General features: G+C 41.0%; 1 protein-coding gene across 1 annotated transcript; it reads left to right on the top strand.

The window, feature by feature from the left end:
• The first annotated feature begins 18,787 nt into the window (after nt 1-18,787).
• LOC113563234 (T-complex protein 1 subunit alpha-like) lies at nt 18,788-22,168 on the top strand. Its single transcript, XM_026974598.1, is given in 12 exon segments — nt 18,788-18,990; nt 19,368-19,453; nt 19,533-19,578; nt 19,581-19,660; nt 19,757-19,854; nt 20,032-20,039; nt 20,042-20,141; nt 20,252-20,657; nt 20,743-20,945; nt 21,130-21,322; nt 21,410-21,573; nt 21,656-22,168. Coding segments are annotated over 12 exon segments (1,668 nt in total). The 5' UTR covers nt 18,788-18,917; the 3' UTR covers nt 21,867-22,168.
• The last annotated feature ends 1,275 nt before the right edge of the window (nt 22,169-23,443 follow it).

Below are 23,443 nucleotides of genomic sequence, written 5' to 3'. Positions count from 1 at the left end.
ACGAGACTGACACGGCTAATCGTTATCGACACCAATTGTACAAGTTGAAGCAAGCATTGGACCAAAAACGACCACCAATTGCGAGTAAACGACGGAAAGTGATTCTTCTTCGTGACAACGCTCGACCTCACGTTGCGTCATCAGTGAAAGAAACACTATTAGAGCTCGAATGGCAAGTCTTACCGCACCCCGCGTATTCTCCGGACATTGCTCCATGCGATTATTATTTGTTCCGGTCGATGCAACACGCTTTAGAGGATACACACTTTGATAATTTCGAAGAAGTGCGAAAATTCGTCGACGAATGGATCAACTGAAAAGAAGAGTCATTTTATCGTGGTGGAATCCACCTCTTGCCAGAGCATTAAATGTTGATCGTACAACAGTTACGAAACATTTACATGAAATGGGAAAAATTCAGAAAGAAGGGAAATGGGTTCGACATCAATTATCGGAAAGTGCCATTTGAACATTTGCATTTCGTTGATCGCCAGGCAAAAAAAGAAGAGTCTTTTGTCTCGGATTGTTACTGGGGATGAAAAGTGGATCTATTTTGATAATCCGAAACGCAGAAAATCATGGGTGGATCCAGGCGAACCATCAACATCCGAGACGCAATATTCACGGTTGAAAAGTAATGCTCTGTATTTGGTGGGATAGCGTACTATGAGCTGTTAAATCCGCACGAGACTGTCACGGCTGATCGTTATCGACACCAATTGTACAAGTTGAAGCAAGCATTGGACCAAAAACGACCACCAATTGCGAGTAAACGACGGAAAGTGATTCTTCTTCGTGACAACGCTCGACCTCACGTTGCGTCATCAGTGAAAGAAACACTATTAGAGCTCGAATGGCAAGTCTTACCGCACCCCGCGTATTCTCCGGACATTGCTCCATGCGATTATTATTTGTTCCGGTCGATGCAACACGCTTTAGAGGATACACACTTTGATAATTTGGAAGAAGTGCGAAAATTCGTCGACGAATGGATCAACTGAAAAGAAGAGTCATTTTATCGTGGTGGAATCCATCTCTTGCCAGAGCATTAAATGTTGATCGTACAACAGTTACCAAACATTTGCATGAAATGGGAAAAATTCAGAAAGAAGGGAAATGGGTTCGACATCAATTATCGGAAAGTGCCATTTGAACATTTGCATTTCGTTGATCGCCAGGCAAAAAAAGAAGAGTCTTGTCTCGGATTGTTACTGGGGATGAAAAGTGGATCTATTTTGATAATCCGAAACGCAGAAAATCATGGGTGGATCCAGGCGAACCATCAACATCCGAGACGCAATATTCACGGTTGAAAAGTAATGCTCTGTATTTGGTGGGATAGTGTACTATGAGCTGTTAAATCCGCACGAGACTGTCACGGCTGATCGTTATCGACACCAATTGTACAAGTTGAAGCAAGTATTGGACCAAAAACGACCACCAATTGCGAGTAAACGACGGAAAGTGATTCTTCTTCGTGACAACGTTCGACCTCACGTTGCGTCATCAGTGAAAGAAACACTATTAGAGCGTGAATGGGAAGTCTTACCGCACCCCGCGTATTCTCCGGACATTGCTCCATGCGATTATTATTTGTTCCGGTCGATGCAACACGCTTTAGAGGATACACACTTTGATAATTTCAAAGAAGTGCGAAAATTCGTCGACGAATGGATCAACTGAAAAGAAGAGTCATTTTATCGTCGTGGAATCCACCTCTTGCCAGAGCATTAAATGTTGATCGTACAACAGTTACGAAACATTTACATGAAATGGGAAAAATTCAGAAAGAAGGGAAATGGGTTCGACATCAATTATCGGAAAGTGCCATTTGAACATTTGCATTTCGTTGATCGCCAGGCAAAAGAAGAAGAGTCTTTTGTCTCGGATTGTTACTGGGGATGAAAGTGGATCTATTTTGATAATCCGAAACGCGGAAAATCATGGGTGGATCCAGGCGAACCATCAACATCCACTCCGAGACGCAATATTCACGGTTCAAAAGTAATGCTCTGTATTTGGTGGGATAGTGTACTATGAGCTGTTCAATCCGCACGAGACTGTCACTGCTGATCGTTATCGACACCAATTGTACAAGTTGAAGCAAGCATTGGACGAAAAACGACCACCAATTGCGAGTAAACGACGGAAAGTGATTCTTCTTCGTGACAACGCTCGACCTCACGGTGCGTCATCAGTGAAACAAACACTATTAAAGCTTGAATGGCAAGTCTTACCGCACCCCGCGTATTCTCCGGACATTGCTCCATGCGATTATTATTTGTTCCGGTCGATGCAACACGCTTTAGAGGATACACACTTTGATAATTTGGAAGAAGTGCGAAAATTCGTCGACGAATGGATCAACTGAAAAGAAGAGTCATTTTATCGTGGTGGAATCCATCTCTTGCCAGAGCATTAAATGTTGATCGTACAACAGTTACCAAACATTTGCATGAAATGGGAAAAATTCAGAAAGAAGGGAAATGGGTTCGACATCAATTATCGGAAAGTGCCATTTGAACATTTGCATTTCGTTGATCGCCAGGCAAAAAAAGGAGAGTCTTTTGTCTCGGATTGTTACTGGGAATGAAAGTGGATCTATTTTGATAATCCGAAACGCGGAAAATCATGGGTGGATCCAGGCGAACCATCAACATCCACTCCGAGACGCAATATTCACGGTTCAAAAGTAATGCTCTGTATTTGGTGGGATAGTGTACTATGAGCTGTTAAATCCGCACGAGACTGTCACGGCTGATCGTTATCGACATCAATTATACAAGTTGAAGCAAGCATTGGACCAAAAACGACCACCAATTGCGAGTAAACGACGGAAAGTGATTCTTCTTCGTGACAACGCTCGACCTCACGTTGCGTCATCAGTGAAAGAAACACTATTAGAGCGTGAATGGGAAGTCTTACCGCACCCCGCGTATTCTCCGGACATTGCTCCACGCGATTATTATTTGTTCCGGTCGATGCAACACGCTTTAGAGGATACACACTTTCATACTTTCGAAGAAGTGCGAAAATTCGTCGACGAATGGATCAACTGAAAAGAAGAGTCATTTTATCGTCATCTCTTGCCAGAAAGATGGGAAAAAGTTATAGAAAACGAAGGAAAATATTTTGATTAATGTATTCATTCATTATCATATTTAAATACATGCGTTTTTGAGCAAAAAAAACCCTCAAAACTAAATCACACCCCTAATAATTCCGCGCTGCTCGGTGTATCTCGTCTAATAGGGCTGCAAATTCTGCCGTTAACTTTCGTCTCGGTCGCGTTATCGTGACCCCGCCATAATATCATCTTTCTTGAATGTTAATGCGCACTCCTTGTACAGACTTTGCAACTTTAACTGCTTCCGAAGTGGTAAACCGGATACGTCGCACGTCTACCGTGCTTATGCGATGCGAGACGAAGAGAAAAGTCGTCTCGAAAGTCCGTAGAACGAAAATTGAGTTTGATTCCGAAATACGGGGGATGTATAAACTTCGCATATTTCGCGCGCATATTTCCACTCGTCGGAAGTTGTTAACCGCATTGATGAGCGCGCGCTGTCTCTATTTCTGGCCCATCTCTGATCCGTATCTTTACGGTGAGATGAAGAATCGAGGATTCTTCTCTTTTTTCTCTCTCTTTTTCGCATTCTTCTCAGAGAAAGCGATAAACGCGAAATTATATTATGGCGGGAATATAGAGTTGGCGAGCTTCCGCGCTTTTTTGTGTCAATTTTTCTCCTCGTCTGTATTCACGAGCGGGGCGAAGTGCAGCCTTCTCGCCGGCATATCATAATAGTCACGGGTACATTGGAGGGTGAGTTTTCTTGAAAGTATGTTACATGAAATCTCGCGATAAATCACTGTCGGGGCGTAACGCTCTTTGCGGGCACGACTAAAGTATCTTCGTCTTCTTCTTCTTTTTCTTCTTCTACTTCCAGTGGTGTACAATGTGCAAAGAGGTACCGGCTAAGTCTGCACCTGGACGCGGACGCCTGACATGCACGGATAATTTAGAGAATTAGCTTTATCACTTGATTCATCGCGTCATGCAAAGTGCCACTGCGCATCCTTATCGCGGTCATCAACGGAAAATAATTAGTCATTCTTAACAGAAGCGTCAAGATTGACTGCTACGTTTTCAGATACGAGATCGCTGCACGTAATCATTACGTCATCAATGCGGATTCTTCAAGCGTTACACAACTACTGCAGTATAAATATGCAATAAAAACGGCGCAGTGTGAAGCTGCGGTAAAGCATGAAGACTTGGAATTTTTGTCTCTTTTTTATACGTGCGTGTCTTATATTTTTTCAAATAGGTACGGTTACCCTTACATTTCGCGGAGCGCTTTGCGCAGCAAAGACGGCGGGGACGAGATGCAAAACGGCGTAAATTTGCGGCGCCCTGCTCGATAATTATACACCCTGTACGCCTATAAACCTTCCCCAACGATCCTAAAGCAAAGCGAGGGAGGTTGATGGTGACACGGGAAGAGGTCTTGGCTGGTGTGACCAGTGTGACTCCATCAAAAAGCAGAAACCGTGCTACCATGAAGCAGTTACACTGGTAATCGAGAAAGAGAAAGGAAGAGAGAAAAATGGAGAAAGAAAGAGAGCTCAGCATGCGCGGTCTCGTTAAAGAATTACTGCGGTCGTAAAGGGTCGCGCGGCGATCCTAGGTGCTTGGCGAAGGTTACGACACACCCTAAGGTCCGAGGGTTCGCCATCCGACTTTTCTTGGGGAGTTAAATGGGGGTCGACGGTTAGGCCTTTGTAACAGTAGTTAGGATAATTTTCCGAAAAGCACTATGAAAGGAATTTTGCTTTTAATGGTATTTTATGTACGTAAGTAAACAGTCGATGCGCAAATGCGAGAAATCGATAGGAAAGAACTCGTGCAAAAAGAAAAATTTTGTCTTCAACTCGTGCTGCGATCGACGGCAAAACGAGAGGTTTCTCCTCTTTCATATCCGTATAATTGTTTTTCCAATTATTTTGCACTCTTTGTGCGTGCAGAAATGTGCGCCACGAACAACGCAGCGATGCAGATTCGCGTGTGAAATCGTCATCTGTGCCCGAGCGGAATAATTAAATCGTGCAGGGTAAGAAGAATAGTAGACTTAACATCGCTACTTAACTGTTGCAACGAAAAAGCAAACAGTGCGGAGCAAAAAGAAGATTGGAACATTATTTCAGAGTTACTTCAGGTTAAACTATTGCAGTATTAAATACACGGTTGAGCCGGTATTTGCGTTGCGCCCCGCTTACTTAGGCAATACGTGCTAGCACGACTTAGCATGGAGTTATTGTCTTGCCTTACGAGGGAAGGTTTTTAGGTGTTACACTCGGATTTCAAAAATTGTTTGCACGCAGGTAGGGAGGTCCCCAGATAGAAGAAAAAAATAAAAGGAGCGGCCCAAATGCATATTTGCGCGCTACGTGCGCAATTTTCGACGTTAGGTTAATTACTCAAAAATGCTATTTCCAATCGAATTCTTTACATTTTTTATTTCACCTAATGCACATTTATATTGCTTTGAATAATTTTGTGCGTGTGTGTGTGTTTAGAAAATACGAGCGTCTAATGTAATCTCGTGCCGCGCGAGCACAGTGCGTATAAAAGGCCCATTGCCCAAAAATGGTATTTGCATCGTAACTTTTTTAATTTTTTACTGCAATGCCAATGCACACAATTTGGAATAATTGTACATTGCGCAAATCGTAGTTTGCCCTTTCTGCGTGATTTATTGTGTGCCACTTTAAATAGATTTGATCAGAATCCATAACGAGGACACAAAAGATCTGGTCAAGGGAGGTTTTTAATTCTTTCAGTTTTAATTTCTTTTTAAAGCGTTGTGCGTTAGGTGAAATAAAAAATGTAAAGAATTCGATTGGAAATAGCATTTTTGAGTAATTAACCTAACGTCGAAAATTGCGCACGTAGCGCGCAAATATGCATTTGGGCCGCTACTTTTATAATTTTTCTTCTATTTGGGGACCTCCCTACCTGCGTGCAAAAAATTTTTGAAATCCGAGTGTAACACCTAAAAACCTTTCCTTGTTAGATAATAAGCTGTAGAGGAGGGAATTTTCTAATTACTGGCGAGAGCTTTATGTTTCCGCGGAAATCAGGATCTTCACACTTACCCCCGAGTTAAACTTCGTCGCTTAACACCGTCGTTCCTCCCTCCGTGCGTACTGCTGCTGCACTGTACGCCGTTTACGTGTCGTGCCGACAGGGATGATGAGTGTTTTCTATTGGTTACGCGGGTACGCGGGTCGCGTGTCTCCCTCGGTGGAAAAACTCCTGCGGTATCATCGCCGGAGGAATTCTCGAAATGGGCATTATTAAACGTACCGGAAAAAAGCGGAAGTGGAATTCGAGATATATTGCTGCTGCTGCTGGTCGCGCAAATTGAAATCGATTGGACCTCTCTGTCGCGGTCGTGATAAGGAAATTACAATCGTCCCGCTGACGCAGGTGACGTATCTCGGCGGAAAGGAAGGAATGCAAAATTATACAGCGTACGGTTCGCGGGCGGCGCGAGGTCCTGGTTTGCGATCGAAATAATGCCGCGCGTTACGGGGTGAAATGAACTTCTCGCGACGAGCCGGTTCGATCCACTGCGGCGCAATTCAGCTGGTAATTTCCGAACGATCTTTTTCTTTTTTCGAGTGAGCTATGAAATGTTCGACGAAGGAGATTGCGAGCGAGACGACGCCGGGGGATGATCCCTCGCACGAGTGATCGAGTGTCACTGTTACGCGAACGATTTGGCGATTTACGTCGGCATTTCGTTCCTCTGGAGAGCGTCTCTATAGAACCGAGAGATGAGATGCGCGGGTCCACGACGTACACGGTGGAAAGTTTCCACGCGCATTAATAAATCAGGGAACACTTCAAGGGTGGTTGCAGCACGACCGCGTCGAGCTCCAATTGTTCGCGATCAAAATTTCGAGGCAAGCACAGTTCTCGTAACAGCCCACTGCCTAACGAGATCAGAGACGTTTCCCTTTACACTGAAGATTCTCCCCGCAGGGGAAAAACGGTGACGACGCAATCCCCGAGCACGATACGAGACAGGGTCCAACCGAATGTAGGTACGCGCGTATACTGAAGGAACTTGTGGCGCGCGGGCGCCGGCTTGAACCAAACCAACCCCTCTTCCCAGCATCCCACGCGGCGCGCGTTCTCTTATCAGGCGGCCGGGGCGATGAGACTTTTCGGGCCGATAATATTGTGAGTTGAGAAAAACGCGCGACAATCGACGAATGATTGTCAGCGGGGATGAAACATAGGAGAGGATCAAGGGGAGAATGAAGGGGTGTCACTGCCGAGTTTGCGCCCATCGGTTAATTGCCACGGCGGCTTCAATTCCCCGGCCGGGCGCGGGGAGAGGAGCAGATCTAATTAATCGTGCCTATCCGGGCTCAATTAGATTCCACGACGGGAACATTACGATCGCGCCTTCCCGACACGTCTATGATACCGTGTCCTCAAATTCTTCAAGTGTTACGTATGCGTGAGATTTTCAGAAATCCCGTTTTCTAATATTAGGAGTGTGATTTAGTTATGAGGGTTTTGCAACAGATGGCTGTAGTGTCAGTTTGTTCCAATAGCTGTTTCCCATAACTGTTGTTTCTTACAGTGTTGACATTATCCATGACATTTAGCAACATTATAGCAATAGATGCAATAACAGTCGTGTTTATATCATCGTAAAAATGCAACTTCCGAAACAGCATTTTCGACATGCGTTGCTTTTGTTTTTTAATTAAAAGAAAACTGCGGCTGACGGTTATAGAATTCTTGTGGAAACTTATGGTGATTCTGCCCCATCCATTAAGACGTGTGAAGAACAAAGAACGCTCGGGACAACCAAGAAAGCTTGAAAATGCAGATTTGCAAGCATTATTGGACGAAAATCCAACACGATCCACTTCACAACTTGCCAGAACATTAAATGTTGATCGTACAACACTTACCAAACATTTACATGAAATGGGAAAAATTCAGAAGGAAGGGAAATGGGTTCGACATCAATTATCGGAAAGTGCCATTTGAACATTTGCATTTCGTTGATCGCCAGGCAAAAAAAGAAGAGTCTTTTGTCTCGGATTGTTACTGGGGATGAAAAGTGGATCTATTTTGATAATCCGAAACGCGGAAAATCATGGGTGGATCCAGGCGAACCATTAACATCCACTCCGAGACGCAATATTCACGGTTCAAAAGTAATGCTCTGTATTTGGTGGGATAGTGTACCATGAGCTGTTAAATCCGCACGAGACTGTCACGGCTGATCGTTATCGACACCGATTGTACAAGTTGAAGCAAGCATTGGACGAAAAACGACCACCAATTGCGAGTAAACGACGGAAAGTGATTCTTCTTCGTGACAAAGCTCGACCTCACGTTGCGTCATCAATGAAAGAAACACTATTAGAGCTTGAATGGGAAGTTTTACCGCACCCCGCGTATTGCTCCATGCGATTATTATTTGTTCCGGTGGATGCAACACGCTTTAGAGGATACACACTTTCATAATTTCGAAGAAGTGCGAAAATTCGTCGACGAATGATCAACTGAAAAGAAGAGTCATTTTATCGTGGTGGAATCCATCTCTTGCCAGAGCATTAAATGTTGATCGTACAGTTGCCAAACATTTACATGAAATGGGAAAAATTCAGAAGGAAGGGAAATGGGTTCGACATCAATTATCGGAAAGTGCCATTTGAACATTTGCATTTCGTTGATCGCCAGGCAAAAAAAGAAGAGTCTTTTGTCTCGGATTGTTACTGGGGATGAAAGTGGATCTATTTTGATAATCCGAAACGCGGAAAATCATGGGTGGATCCAGGCGAACCATCAACATCCACTCCGAGACGCAATATTCACGGTTCAAAAGTAATGCTCTGTATTTGGTGGGATAGTGTACCATGAGCTGTTAAATCCGCACGAGACTGTCACGGCTGATCGTTATCGACACCAATTGTACAAGTTGAAGCAAGCATTGGACCAAAAACGACCACCAATTGCGAGTAAACGACGGAAAGTGATTCTTCTTCGTGACAACGCTCGACCTCACGTTGCGTCATCAGTGAAAGAAACACTATTAGAGCTTGAATGGCAAGTCTTACCGCACCCCGCGTATTGCTCCATGCGATTATTATTTGTTCCGGTGGATGCAACACGCTTTAGAGGATACACACTTTCATAATTTCGAAGAAGTGCGAAAATTCGTCGACGAATGATCAACTGAAAAGAAGAGTCATTTTATCGTGGTGGAATCCATCTCTTGCCAGAGCATTAAATGTTGATCGTACAACAGTTGCCAAACATTTACATGAAATGGGAAAAATTCAGAAGGAAGGGAAATGGGTTCGACATCAATTATCGGAAAGTGCCATTTGAACATTTGCATTTCGTTGATCGCCAGGCAAAAAAAGAAGAGTCTTTTGTCTCGGATTGTTACTGGGGATGAAAAGTGGATCTATTTTGATAATCCGAAACGCGGAAAATCATGGGTGGATCCAGGCGAACCATCAACATCCACTCCGAGACGCAATATTCACGGTTCAAAAGTAATGCTCTGTATTTGGTGGGATAGTGTACTATGAGCTGTTAAATCCGCACGAGACTGTCACGGCTGATCGTTATCGACACCAATTGTACAAGTTGAAGCAAGCATTGGACCAAAAACGACCACCAATTGCGAGTAAACGACGGAAAGTGATTCTTCTTCGTGACAAAGCTCGACCTCACGTTGCGTCATCAGTGAAAGAAACACTATTAGAGCTTGAATGGCAAGTCTTACCGCACCCCGCGTATTGCTCCATGCGATTATTATTTGTTCCGATCGATGCAACACGCTTTAGAGGATACACACTTTGATAATTTCGAAGAAGTGCGAAAATTCGTCGACGAATGGATCAACTGAAAAGAAGAGTCATTTTATCGTGGTGGAATCCATCTCTTGCCAGAGCATTAAATGTTGATCGTACAACAGTTGCCAAACATTTACATGAAATGGGAAAAATTCAGAAGGAAGGGAAATGGTTCGACATCAATTATCGGAAAGTGCCATTTGAACATTTGCATTTCGTTGATCGCCAGGCAAAAAAAGAAGAGTCTTTTGTCTCGGATTGTTACTGGGGATGAAAAGTGGATCTATTTTGATAATCCGAAACGCGGAAAATCATGAGTGGATCCAGGCGAACCATCAACATCCACTCCGAGACGCAATATTCACGGTTCAAAAGTAATGCTCTGTATTTGGTGGGATAGTGTACTATGATCTGTTAAATCCGCACGAGACTGTCACGGCTGATCGTTATCGACACCAATTGTACAAGTTGAAGCAAGCATTGGACGAAAAACGACCACCAATTGCGAGTAAACGACGGAAAGTGATTCTTCTTCGTGACAAAGCTCGACCTCACGTTGCGTCATCAGTGAAAGAAACACTATTAGAGCTTGAATGGCAAGTCTTACCGCACCCCGCGTATTGCTCCATGCGATTATTATTTGTTCCGATCGATGCAACACGCTTTAGAGGATACACACTTTGATAATTTCGAAGAAGTGCGAAAATTCGTCGACGAATGGATCAACTGAAAAGAAGAGTCATTTTATCGTCGTGGAATCCATCTCTTGCCAGAGCATTAAATGTTGATCGTACAACAGTTGCCAAACATTTACATGAAATGAGAAAAATTCAGAAGGAAGGGAAATGGGCTCGACATCAATTATCGGAAAGTGCCATTTGAACATTTGCATTTCGTTGATCGCCAGGCAAAAAAAGAAGAGTCTTTTGTCTCGGATTGTTACTGGGGATGAAAAGTGGATCTATTTTGATAATCCGAAACGCGGAAAATCATGAGTGGATCCAGGCGAACCATCAACATCCACTCCGAGACGCAATATTCACGGTTCAAAAGTAATGCTCTGTATTTGGTGGGATAGTGTACTATGATCTGTTAAATCCGCACGAGACTGTCACGGCTGATCGTTATCGACACCGATTGTACAAGTTGAAGCAAGCATTGGACCAAAAACGACCACCAATTGCGAGTAAACGACGGAAAGTGATTCTTCTTCGTGACAAAGCTCGACCTCACGTTGCGTCATCAGTGAAAGAAACACTATTAGAGCTTGAATGGCAAGTCTTACCGCACCCCGCGTATTGCTCCATGCGATTATTATTTGTTCCGATCGATGCAACACGCTTTAGAGGATACACACTTTCATAATTTCGAAGAAGTGCGAAAATTCGTCGACGAATGGATCAACTGAAAAGAAGAGTCATTTTATCGTGGTGGAATCCATCTCTTGCCAGAGCATTAAATGTTGATCGTACAACAGTTACCAAACATTTACATGAAATGGGAAAAATTCAGAAAGAAGGGAAATAGGTTCCACATCAATTATCGGAAAGTGCCATTTGAACATTTGCATTTCGTTGATCGCCAGGCAAAAAAAGAAGAGTCTTTTGTCTCGGATTGTTACTGGGGATGAAAAGTGGATCTATTTTGATAATCCGAAACGCGGAAAATCATGAGTGGATCCAGGCGAACCATCAACATCCACCCCGAGACGCAATATTCACGGTTCAAAAGTAATGCTCTGTATTTGGTGGGATAGTGTACTATGAGCTGTTAAATCCGCACGAGACTGTCACGGCTGATGGTTATCGACACTAATTGTACAAGTTGAAGCAAGCATTGGACGAAAAACGACCACAAATTGCGAGTAAACGACGGAAAGTGATTCTTCTTCGTGTCAACGCTCGACCTCACGGTGCGTCATCAGTGAAACAAACACTATTAGAGCTTGAATGGCAAGTCTTCTCCGGACATTGCTCCATGCGATTATTATTTGTTCCGGTCGATGCAACACGCTTTAGAGGATACATACTTTCATACTTTCGAAGAAGTGCGAAAATTCGTCGACGAATGGATCAACTGAAAAGAAGAGTCATTTTATCGTCATCTCTTGCCAGAAAGATGGGAAAAAGTTATAGAAAAGGAAGGAAAATATTTTGATTAATGTATTTATTCATTATCATATTTAAATACATGCGTTTTTGAGCAAAAAAAACCCTCAAAACTAAATCACACCCCTAATAGATACGGGGGATAATTCAAGCGCCTCTTTCTTCCCCGATCGATGAAGCTCGATCGTTAGACTAAAAGCACCGTCATTGACGATTATTACTCCGCCGAAGCCTGATGCGGCGCAAAGTTTCTTGCATTTTTTAACGCACTACGTTACTAGCTGGCGAGAATGAGATCGTAACGGCTCGCTGGCGTGGAAGAAAGCATCATCGATTTGGCAGAAGGGAAAAAATTTAAAGAGCTGAAAGCTAAGTACTGCTGTCACGGTCGCAATGAGCAACGAGAGCGTTTTGTTGGAACGGTTTATACGGCACGCTTCAAGCATGCATCTTCTACCAGTGGTAATGCACAATCACAAAAAATTGATATCCTCGACACGTCTTGAAACTTTAGCTGTCTCGAGATGGAAAATGGCGTCGCGAAATATTGCGGACGATATATCAGGGTCGATTTATATGCGCAATTCCTACGTAACGCGTTATCGGTACGCTTATTATGCATCCGTACGTTTGCGCACGAAATTTCGCAAGTTGGATTGCATTGCGGACGAAACGATTTGTGGATTTTGCGAAGAACGTCCGACCAGTGCTCAAAGAGAAGATGAGAATGGAAATATTTTAATACGCTGTGTGGTAAACGTGCTTTTTGCACGTTAAATATGAAGATGATATCGACGTTTGGAAGCTCGATGGAATATTTTATTGCAAAGCATTTGGTTCCGACGTTATCAGTTCTTTTGCGAGAGATTTTAATATAATAACTTGCTTGAAGACTTGCAAGTCTGCTCCAATAAATTTACTCGTAAATTTAAATGTATCGAAATGCACGCGTCATTTGTGTCATCATGTGTCTAGAAATCTTTCAATAGATTATTGTAAAACTTATAGCGACATTAATAAACACGTTATCTTGTATATACATTTTGCATAATTATTTGCAGTTATTTTTTCGTTTGTCTTCCGAATTTACAGAATAAAATTCGCAATACGCATATTTACGAGAGCTGCCCCAACGGAATTTTTCCAAAATTAACACCTCAATGTTTCCGCAAGGATTATTCTTGCGGATTTATTCCACGGGAGATCATACCTTTCACACACGAATTATGAATTTCACAATGCATTATTATTCTCAGTTTCTCTCTCCTTCCTAAAACAGAGCAGGCGCTAATCAGATATTTCACTGCGACAGATTACGCATTTGCGCTACCGCTATTTCACTCTACGAGCACCGAGATCAACCAATGCACGATGAAATCTCTTTGAGTCTGTTATAATCCACTGACGAAATCAGCTGCCTGACGGAATCGCATCTGGCACCTCGCGTAATTCGTAGCTGCATTTCCCGCATCATACATCTCTCATTGCTTGCGTAAGCAATTCACAAATATACGTACTTATACTCGCGAGACGATAGCTTCTTCGCGCTATTTAATGAACATACCGAGACGGATTTCACGGATTTATTGAGCGAAATATTTTTAACGAAATGATAAATCCTGGCAGTGTAGTTCTCTCGATTTCAGAGTTCACTGCACTAAACTCGCGTCACGAGGGGAGACGCAAAAGGGAATAAGAAATCGCGAGCTAGAGACGCAGGAGTCGCGAATTCTGTATGGCGCTAGAACTGGCGCAATTGCTTCGCGAAATTCGAGTACTGCGTTTCTTACGGCATAAGATTAAATTAGAGATTACGCAGGCAGCCATGCACGTGTGCGTGGCACGAAATTAAATCATTGAATAAACCAGTAGTATAAATGCTTTGTATTAGGAGTGTGATTTAGTTTTGAGGGTTTTGCAACAGATGGCTGTAGTGTCAGTTTGTTCCAATAGCTGTTGTTTCTTACAGTGTTGACATTATCCATGACATTAAGTAGCATTATAGCAATAGATGCAATAACAGTCGTGTTTATATCATCGTAAAAATGCAACTTCCGAAAGCTCTTTAGCATTTTCGACATGCGTTGCTTTTGTTTTTTAATCAAAAGAAAACTGCGGCTGACGGTTATAGAATTCTTGTGGAAACTTATGGTGATTCTGCCCCATCAATTAAGACGTGTCAAGGACAAAGAACGCTCGGGACAACCAAGAAAGCTTGAAAATGCAGATTTGCAAGCATTATCGGACGAAAATCCAACACGATCCACTTCAGAACTTGCCAGAGCATTAAATGTTGATCATACAACAGGTACCAAACATTTACATGAAATGGGAAAAATTCAGAAAGAAGGGAAATGGGTTCGACATCAATTATCGGAAAGTGCCATTTGAGCATTTGCATTTCGTTGATCGCCAGGCAAAAAAAGAAGAGTCTTTTGTCTCGGATTGTTACTGGGGATGAAAAGTGGATCTATTTTGATAATTCGAAACGCAGAAAATCATGGGTGGATCCAGGCGAACCATCAACATCCACTCCGAGACGCAATATTCACGGTTGAAAAGTAATGCCCTGTATTTGGTGGGATAGTGTACTATGAGCTGTTAAATCCGCATAAGACTGTCACGGCTGATTGTTATCGACACCAATTGTACAAGTTGAAGCAAGCATTGGACGAAAAACGACCACCAATTGCGAGTAAACGACGGAAAGTGATTCTTCTTCGTGACAAAGCTCGACCTCACGTTGCGTCATCAGTGAAACAAACACTATTAGAGCTCGAATGGCGAGTCTTACCGCTCCCCGCGTATTCTCCGGACATTGCTCCATGCGATTATTATTTCTTCCGGTCGATGCAACACGCTTTAGAGGAAACACACTTTGATAATTTCGAAGAAGTGCGAAAATTCGTTGACGAATGGATCAACTGAAAAGAAGAGTCATTTTATCGTCGTGGAATCCATCTCTTGCCAGAGCATTAAATGTTGATCGTACAACAGTTACGAAACATTTACATGAAATGGGAAAAATTCAGAAAGAAGGGAAATGGGTTCGACATCAATTATCGGAAATTGCCATTTGAACATTTGCATTTCGTTGATCGCCAGGCAAAAACAGAAGAGTCTTTTGTCTCGGATTGTTACTGGGGATGAAAAGTGGATCTATTTTGATAATCCGAAACGCAGAAAATCATGGGTGGATCCAGGCGAACCATCAACATCCACTCCGAGACGCAATATTCACGGTTCAAAAGTAATGCTCTGTATTTGGTGGGATAGTGTACTATGAGCTGTTAAATCCGCATAAGACTGTCACGGCTGATTGTTATCGACACTAATTGTACAAGTTGAAGCAAGCATTGGACCAAAAACGACCACCAATTGCGAGTAAACGACGGAAAGTGATTCTTCTTCGTGACAACGCTCGACCTCACGTTGCGTCATCAGTGAAACAAACACTATTAGAGCTCGAATGGCGAGTCTTACCGCTCCCCGCGTATTCTCCGGACATTGCTCCATGCGATTATTATTTGTTCCGGTCGATGCAACACGCTTTAGAGGATACACACTTTGATAATTTCGAAGAAGTGCGAAAATTCGTTGACGAATGGATCAACTGAAAAGAAGAGTCATTTTATCGTCGTGGAATCCATCTCTTGCCAGAGCATTAAATGTTGATCGTACAACAGTTACGAAACATTTACATGAAATGGGAAAAATTCAGAAAGAAGGGAAATGGGTTCGACATCAATTATCGGAAATTGCCATTTGAACATTTGCATTTCGTTGATCGCCAGGCAAAAAAAGAAGAGTCTTTTGTCTCGGATTGTTACTGGGGATGAAAAGTGGATCTATTTTGATAATCCGAAACGCAGAAAATCATGGGTGGATCCAGGCGAACTATCAACATCCACTCCGAGACGCAATATTCACGGTTCAAAAGTAATGCTCTGTATTTGGTGGGATAGTGTACTATGAGCTGTTAAATCCGCATAAGACTGTCACGGCTGATTGTTATCGACACTAATTGTACAAGTTGAAGCAAGCATTGGACCAAAAACGACCACCAATTGCGAGTAAACGACGGAAAGTGATTCTTCTTCGTGACAACGCTCGACCTCACGTTGCGTCATCAGTGAAACAAACACTATTAGAGCTCGAATGGCGAGTCTTACCGCACCCCGCGTATTCTCCGGACATTGCTCCATGCGATTATTATTTGTTCCGGTCGATGCAACACGCTTTAGAGGATACACACTTTTATAATTTCGAAGAAGTGCGAAAATTCGTCGACGAATGGATCAACTGAAAAAAAGAGTCATTTTATCGTGGTGGAATCCATCTCTTGCCAGAGCATTAAATGTTGATCGTACAACAGTTACGAAACATTTACATGAAATGGGAAAAATTCAGAAAGAAGGGAAATGGGTTCGACATCAATTATCGGAAATTGCCATTTGAACATTTGCATTTCGTTGATCGCCAGGCAAAAAAAGAAGAGTCTTTTGTCTCGGATTGTTACTGGGGATGAAAAGTGGATCTATTTTGATAATCCGAAACGCAGAAAATCATGGGTGGATCCAGGCGAACTATCAACATCCACTCCGAGACGCAATATTCACGGTTCAAAAGTAATGCTCTGTATTTGGTGGGATAGTGTACTATGAGCTGTTAAATCCGCATGAGACTGTCACGGCTGATCGTTATCGACACCAATTGTACAAGTTGAAGCAAGCATTGGACCAAAAACGACCACCAATTGCGAGTAAACGACGGAAAGTGATTCTTCTTCGTGACAACGCTCGACCTCACGTTGCGTATCAGTGAAACAACACTATTAGAGCTTGAATGGCAAGTCTTCCATTCTCCGGACATTGCTCCATGCGATTATTATTTGTTCCGGTCGATGCAACACGCTTTAGAGGATACACACTTTCATATTTCGAAGAAATGCGAAAATTCGTCGACGAATGATCAACTGAAAAGAAGAGTCATTTTATCGTGGTGGAATCCATCTCTTGCCAGAGCATTAAATGTTGATCGTACAACAGTTGCCAAACATTTACATGAAATGGGAAAAATTCAGAAGGAAGGGAAATGGGTTCGACATCAATTATCGGAAAGTGCCATTTTGAACATTTGCATTTCGTTGATCGCCAGGCAAAAAAAGAAGAGTCTTTTGTCTCGGATTGTTACTGGGGATGAAAAGTGGATCTATTTTGATAATCCGAAACGCAGAAAATCATGGGTGGATCCAGGCGAACCATCAACATCCACTCCGAGACGCAATATTCACGGTTAAAAGTAATGCTCTGTATTTGGTGGGATAGTGTACTATGAGCTGTTAAATCCGCATGAGACTGTCACGGCTGATCGTTATCGACACAATTGTACAAGTTGAAGGAAGCATTGGACCAAAAACGACCACCAATTGCGAGTAAACGACGGAAAGTGATTCTTCTTCGTGACAACGCTCGACCTCACGTTGCGTTATCAGTGAAACAAACACTTTAGAGCTCGAATGGCAAGTCTTACCGCACCCCGCGTATTCTCCGGACATTGCTCCATGCGATTATTATTTGTTTCCGGTCGATGCAACACGCTTTAGAGGATACACACTTTCATAATTTCGAAGAAGTGCGAAAATTCGTCGACGAATGGATCAACTGAAAAAAGAGTCATTTTATCGTGGTGGAATCCATCTCTTGCCAGAGCATTAAATGTTGATCGTACAACAGTTACCAAACATTTACATGAAATGGGAAAAATTCAGAAAGAAGGGAATGGGTTCGACATCAATTATCGGAAAGTGCAATTGCGAACCGTTGAACATTTGCATTTCGTTGATCGCCAGGCAAAAGAAAGAAGAGTCTTTGTCTCGGATTGTTACTGGGGATGAAAAGTGGATCTGTTTTGATAATCCCAAACGCAGAAAATCATGGGTGGATCCAAGCGAACCATCAACATCCACTCCGAGACGCAATATTCACGGTTCAAAAGTAATGCTCTGTAATTTAGTGGGATAGTGTACTATGAGCTGTTAAATCCGCATGAGACTGTCACGGCTGATCGTTATCGACACCAATTGTACAAGTTGAAGCAAGCATTGGACAAAAACGACCACAATTGCGAGTAAACGACGGAAAGTGATTCTTCTTCGTGACAACGCTCGACCTCACGTTGCGTTATCAGTGAAACAAGCACTATTAGAGCTTGAATGGGAAGTCTTACCGCACCCCGCGTATCTCCGGACATTGCTCCATGCGATTATTATTTGTTCCGGTCGATGCAACACGCTTTAGAGGATACACACTGTGATAATTTCGAAGAAGTGCGAAAATTCGTCGACGAATGGATCAACTGAAAAGAAGAGTCATTTTATCGTGTGGATTCATCTCTTGCCAGAAAGATGGGAAAAAGTTATAGAAAAGGAAGGAAAATATTTTGATGAAGGTATTCATTCATTATCATATTTAAATACATGCGTTTTTGAGCAAAAAAACCCTCAAAACTAAATCACACCCCTAATACATTATTAATTCTTTCCCTTTTACATTTTATTTCTTAGGATTATTATTATATTACTCTGTAATATTTATTTATAATTATTCTATAATATATTTGCCACGGCTTTACTGGAAAAGAAAGGAAATAAATCCTGTGTACGCCGCTTTTTTGTCCGACGCTGCGCCAATCACGTTTCGCGAACAAAACACTGCGCAGCCAATGGCGATCGACGCCATGCTTGCCCGTAAAAGGAATAAGAAGCGAAGCTGGGCGCCGAGTGTCATCTATAACCAATACATTCGCACGCGGGTTCTTGTAGCTTTCTCCCGGTCACGCTATTCGTGTCGGAGTAAACGAGATTGTTAATATTGTTGGAACATTGCATCGCATCGTCGCGACTTCTTCACGATGTCGACCGTAGCGAGTCCTTTAGTCGTCGGAGGCGTGCGCCAGTTCGGAGCACCGGTGCGAACACAGAATGGTAAGGATACAAACAAGTCACCAGAGTTTGGTTATAGCGAATCCCGAAACTTCGAAACGAGCTTCAGCCTTCGTATCGCTATTACGCGCTGTATCATGTCAATGTATCAATGTCATTCTCCATTTCTGAGATCATCTATTAATCGCGAATGTTAAAAGTTATCATTAAATCGCTATTACATTTGCGTCACCGTGCTCCGTAATCAACTAATTTTCGAGAAAATGCAGTAAAAGTAACATCTTTTTAATATGTAATTTTGAGTATTACTAAAACTGTGCATGATATCTATTAATTTATATATATTATATCTATTAATAATATATATAACAGTAATACTACTTTACATGTTAATAAAATATTATTGACATTTCTTACAGTTATGGCTGCTTGCGCTATAGCCAATGTAGTTAAAAGTTCTTTGGGACCAGTTGGTTTGGATAAAATGCTGGTCGATGATATTGGCGTATGTATTTTTGTATTTACTTGACGGCATATTAAGTATAAAGATATGCAACAAAATATGTTAATTATGGTTTTCTCAGGACGTCACTGTTACCAATGACGGTGCAACCATCTTGCGTTTGTTAGAGTTGAGCATCCAGCTGCAAAAGTTTTAGTTGAACTAGCCCAATTGCAAGATGAGGAGGTTGGGGACGGTACTACTTCAGTCGTAAGTGATACATTCCTGTCTGAAATAAAATTTGAATGGGGCATAGGATAAAATATTTACAATAATTATTTTTATTATCATTATTATGTGAATTAGGTATTAATATCAGCTGAGCTCTTGAAGAATGCAGATGAGCTTGTGAAACAAAAAATTCATCCGACCTCGTCATTAGCGGCTTACAGGCTTGCCTGCAAGTAATATCCATGATCCAATGATTTTATTACTTGAAACCGTTATTGAGTTATTTAATTTATGAGTTAAATGGCATGCATTCATTAAATTTTATTAATAAACATAAATATGCCATATTGTGGAATTTGGAAGAAAAAGATATTTTAAATATAATTTTATCATATAAATATTACTTTCAGGGAAGCATGCAATACATTCAGGAACACTTGACTGTCAGTGTGGATGAACTCGGAAAAGATTGCTTAGTTAATGTCGCAAAGACATCAATGTCCAGCAAGATTATTGGAGCGTATCCTTTTGAACATTTAAAATCACTTTTGCCGACGGATTTTGATATTTTTTGACATTAAGAGCAGCGTACGATAATCTAAGATATTTTCCGTGACAAAAGAGAACTAGTGATGCGAATATCTTTGGCAACATGGTCGTCGATGCTGCTAACGCGATAAAAATCAACGACGGCAAGGGAGGCTTCCTGTATCCCGTTAAAGCGGTCAATGTCCTGAAGGCTCACGGAAAGAGCGTTCGCGAATCGGTGTTGATTCAGGGATATGCTCTAAATTGCACCGTTGCTTCGCAAGCAATGCCGAAGAGGATAACGAACGCAAAAATCGCGTGCCTAGATTTCTCGTTGCAGAAAGCAAAGATGAAATTGGGCGTTGAAGTACTTATTACGGACCCAGAGAAACTCGAGGCCGTTCGTCAACGCGAAGCGGACATCACGAAGGAACGTATTCAAAAGATCCTCGCCGCTGGCACCAATGTCGTTCTCTTGTCTGGTGGCATCGATGATTTGTGCTTGAAGGTATACGGCGAGACATAGTTGACGTAATGTGACTTTTAAATCTAATATAATAGCAATTTGAACTTATCTTCATCTTCCTCCATAGTATTTCGTGGAAGCGAAGACCATGGCGATACGCAGGTGTAAGAAGGCCGATCTGAAAAGAATCGCCAAAGCTACAGGCGCGCAATTCCTGACTTCGTTGACCAACATGGAGGGAGAGGAGAGTTTCGATGCCAGTTTCCTGGGAGAGGCCGCCGAAGTAGTGCAGGAAATGATATGTGACGACGAACTTATTCTTATTAAAGGGTATGTCTTGAATAATAACACGTTATTCAATAAAATGGCCATTCTGAATCAAACATACCAACTCTCACATGCCTGTTAAAATACGTCTTTACACTTGATATAGATTCTTCGTATCAATTTTCATTAGAAAAATAGAAAAATTTGACAGAAGAAACAATTATTAATCCCTCCTTTTCAATTGAAGGCCCAAGGCACGTACAGCGAGTTCCATTATTTTACGTGGACCAAACGATTATTACTGTGACGAGATGGAACGTTCCATACATGATGCACTATGTGTTGTCAAGAGAGTTTTGGAAAGTAAGAGCGTCGTTGCAGGAGGAGGCTGTGTGGAGGCTGCGCTCTCCATATATCTAGAGAACTTCGCAACATCATTGGTATCGTTAATTTCGTATTCTTTAGTTCTCAGCTTTTCTCTTCCCCGTTTTGCGTCCAACGGAATATTTACACGCTCTAAATTACAGAGCTCCCGAGAACAGCTGGCTATAGCGGAATTTGCACGATCGTTATTGGTTATACCAAAAACGTTAGCCGTAAACGCTGCGCAAGACGCAACCGATCTTGTCGCTAAGCTTCGTGCCTATCATAATTCCAGTATAACAAAACCAGATCTCGTCGACTTGAAATGGTAACTTTTTTCTTTCTCATAGTTATAATAACTAGGAAAATTACAATCAAACCATTGGTCGATAATCCATGTGTTCTTGCAGGGTGGGTCTCGATTTATTGGCAGGAACCATAAGAGACAATAAGAAAGCTGGTGTTTTAGAACCAGCCATTTCAAAGATTAAATCCTTAAAGTTTGCCACGGAAGCTGCTATAACCATTCTTCGAATCGACGATATGATTAAACTGGATCCCGAACGTTCGAAAACCAAATCTTACCAGGATGCCATGGAAGCTGGCGAATTGGAGGATTAATGAATTGCGAGGATCAAAATGCATTTATGTATTATGTTAGACATACGGTGCGTTTATATTAAAAAAAAGAGTTGTAAATCTTTCATTGTGCGTATTCGTAAAAATTGCATCACGCAATAATAAAAAAAGAATTCACAATGTAATTTATAATATTCATAACTTGCTATTCATACATACTACGCACGATTTTGTGTATGTAAAATACTGCTATCTGAAAGATTAAAAATAAAGCTTTTTCATAAATAATACTGGAATTGTTCTGTATCTGATTGTTTAATAAATATATTAAGAGAGCACAAAGAGATACATAAAGAAGGTGTTCTAATTTTGTGAGCTTGTGGGAGATTTTTATTATACCCTCTAAGATGATATAAATTGTTAAATTTATGTTTTTCTGTTTGGAAGGAATAGACTTCTATGCTTAAAGAAATTTTATGATTAATAACTATGGTATTTACAATACATCAATAATGTATTTGATGCTGTTAAGCATATTACGGTGTCATCCAAAAATTCACGTTTACAATATAAGTTACTTAACAATGAAAGAACGCATTGCTCTCCAAACCACACGCATTATGCACACATATTGTGATATTGATATTAAAAAAAAATATGTGATATACATCTGTTATTTTTCTCGTAAAAGTTTTACACAAATCTTATATATAATAATCTATAAAACGAATATTGTGCCATATGATATTAAAATAAAATGTCACACGTTTCTAATGTCGCGTGTATAAAAAATACAAGTTACAAAGAAATGATTGACGAATGAATATTCTAGTAACTTATAATAATAAATTATCATATCAATTATATATTTTGGATTGATCGGAAAGTCAGATACGATTCGTTCATTTTTTTAGCAAAATTCAAAAACGCAAAATTCTGTATCAAGAATAGGAATTTTGCTAAGAAAATTCGCAAAACTTTCCGGTTAACCCAATATTATATACGTTATACTGTATAACAGTTCATTAATGGAAAATAATGGAATAACAGTTTTAAGTATTATATGATATGTATGTTCACATGGTTTAATATCATTTATATAAACGATGTTACATATAAATGATATTTATTTGTGAATAGACGATGATTCGATAAATAGATATTATTTACAACTTGTTTGCACTACATCATGACAGTTCACTGATTCGTTCAAATTTCATGATACAACACTAAATTATTTCTTATGATACTTTAACAAGTTGTTTTATTATCTCGATAACTATGCCTATTTACAATGTATATGATCTTAGTGCAAAATTTTAATAATGAACGATAGTTAAAATATATCGTTTGTTCTTTGTAACATTCTTATATCTCATAAAATAAGTATACAAATACAACAATAAATCAGTAAACAATTTTCTCTGACACTACTAGTACACACTATCTTCCTTTAGAAAAATTAGCACCATAATTAAATTGTTGATTTATTTTTTATTCAATTAGCTGTTTTATTCATTAAAGAATAAAATATTTTTTCTGTAATATAATGCAAATTATATTAATATTTAGTGAGATATAAGAAGTTTTTATAAATTCTGTGCCTTCTGCACTATAAG

This window comes from Ooceraea biroi, chromosome 13 (assembly GCF_003672135.1).
Source record: "Ooceraea biroi isolate clonal line C1 chromosome 13, Obir_v5.4, whole genome shotgun sequence".
NCBI lineage: Eukaryota > Metazoa > Arthropoda > Insecta > Hymenoptera > Formicidae > Ooceraea > Ooceraea biroi.
The sequence above is the reverse complement of the archived record's forward strand: the minus strand, read 5'-3'. Positions and strand labels throughout refer to the sequence as shown.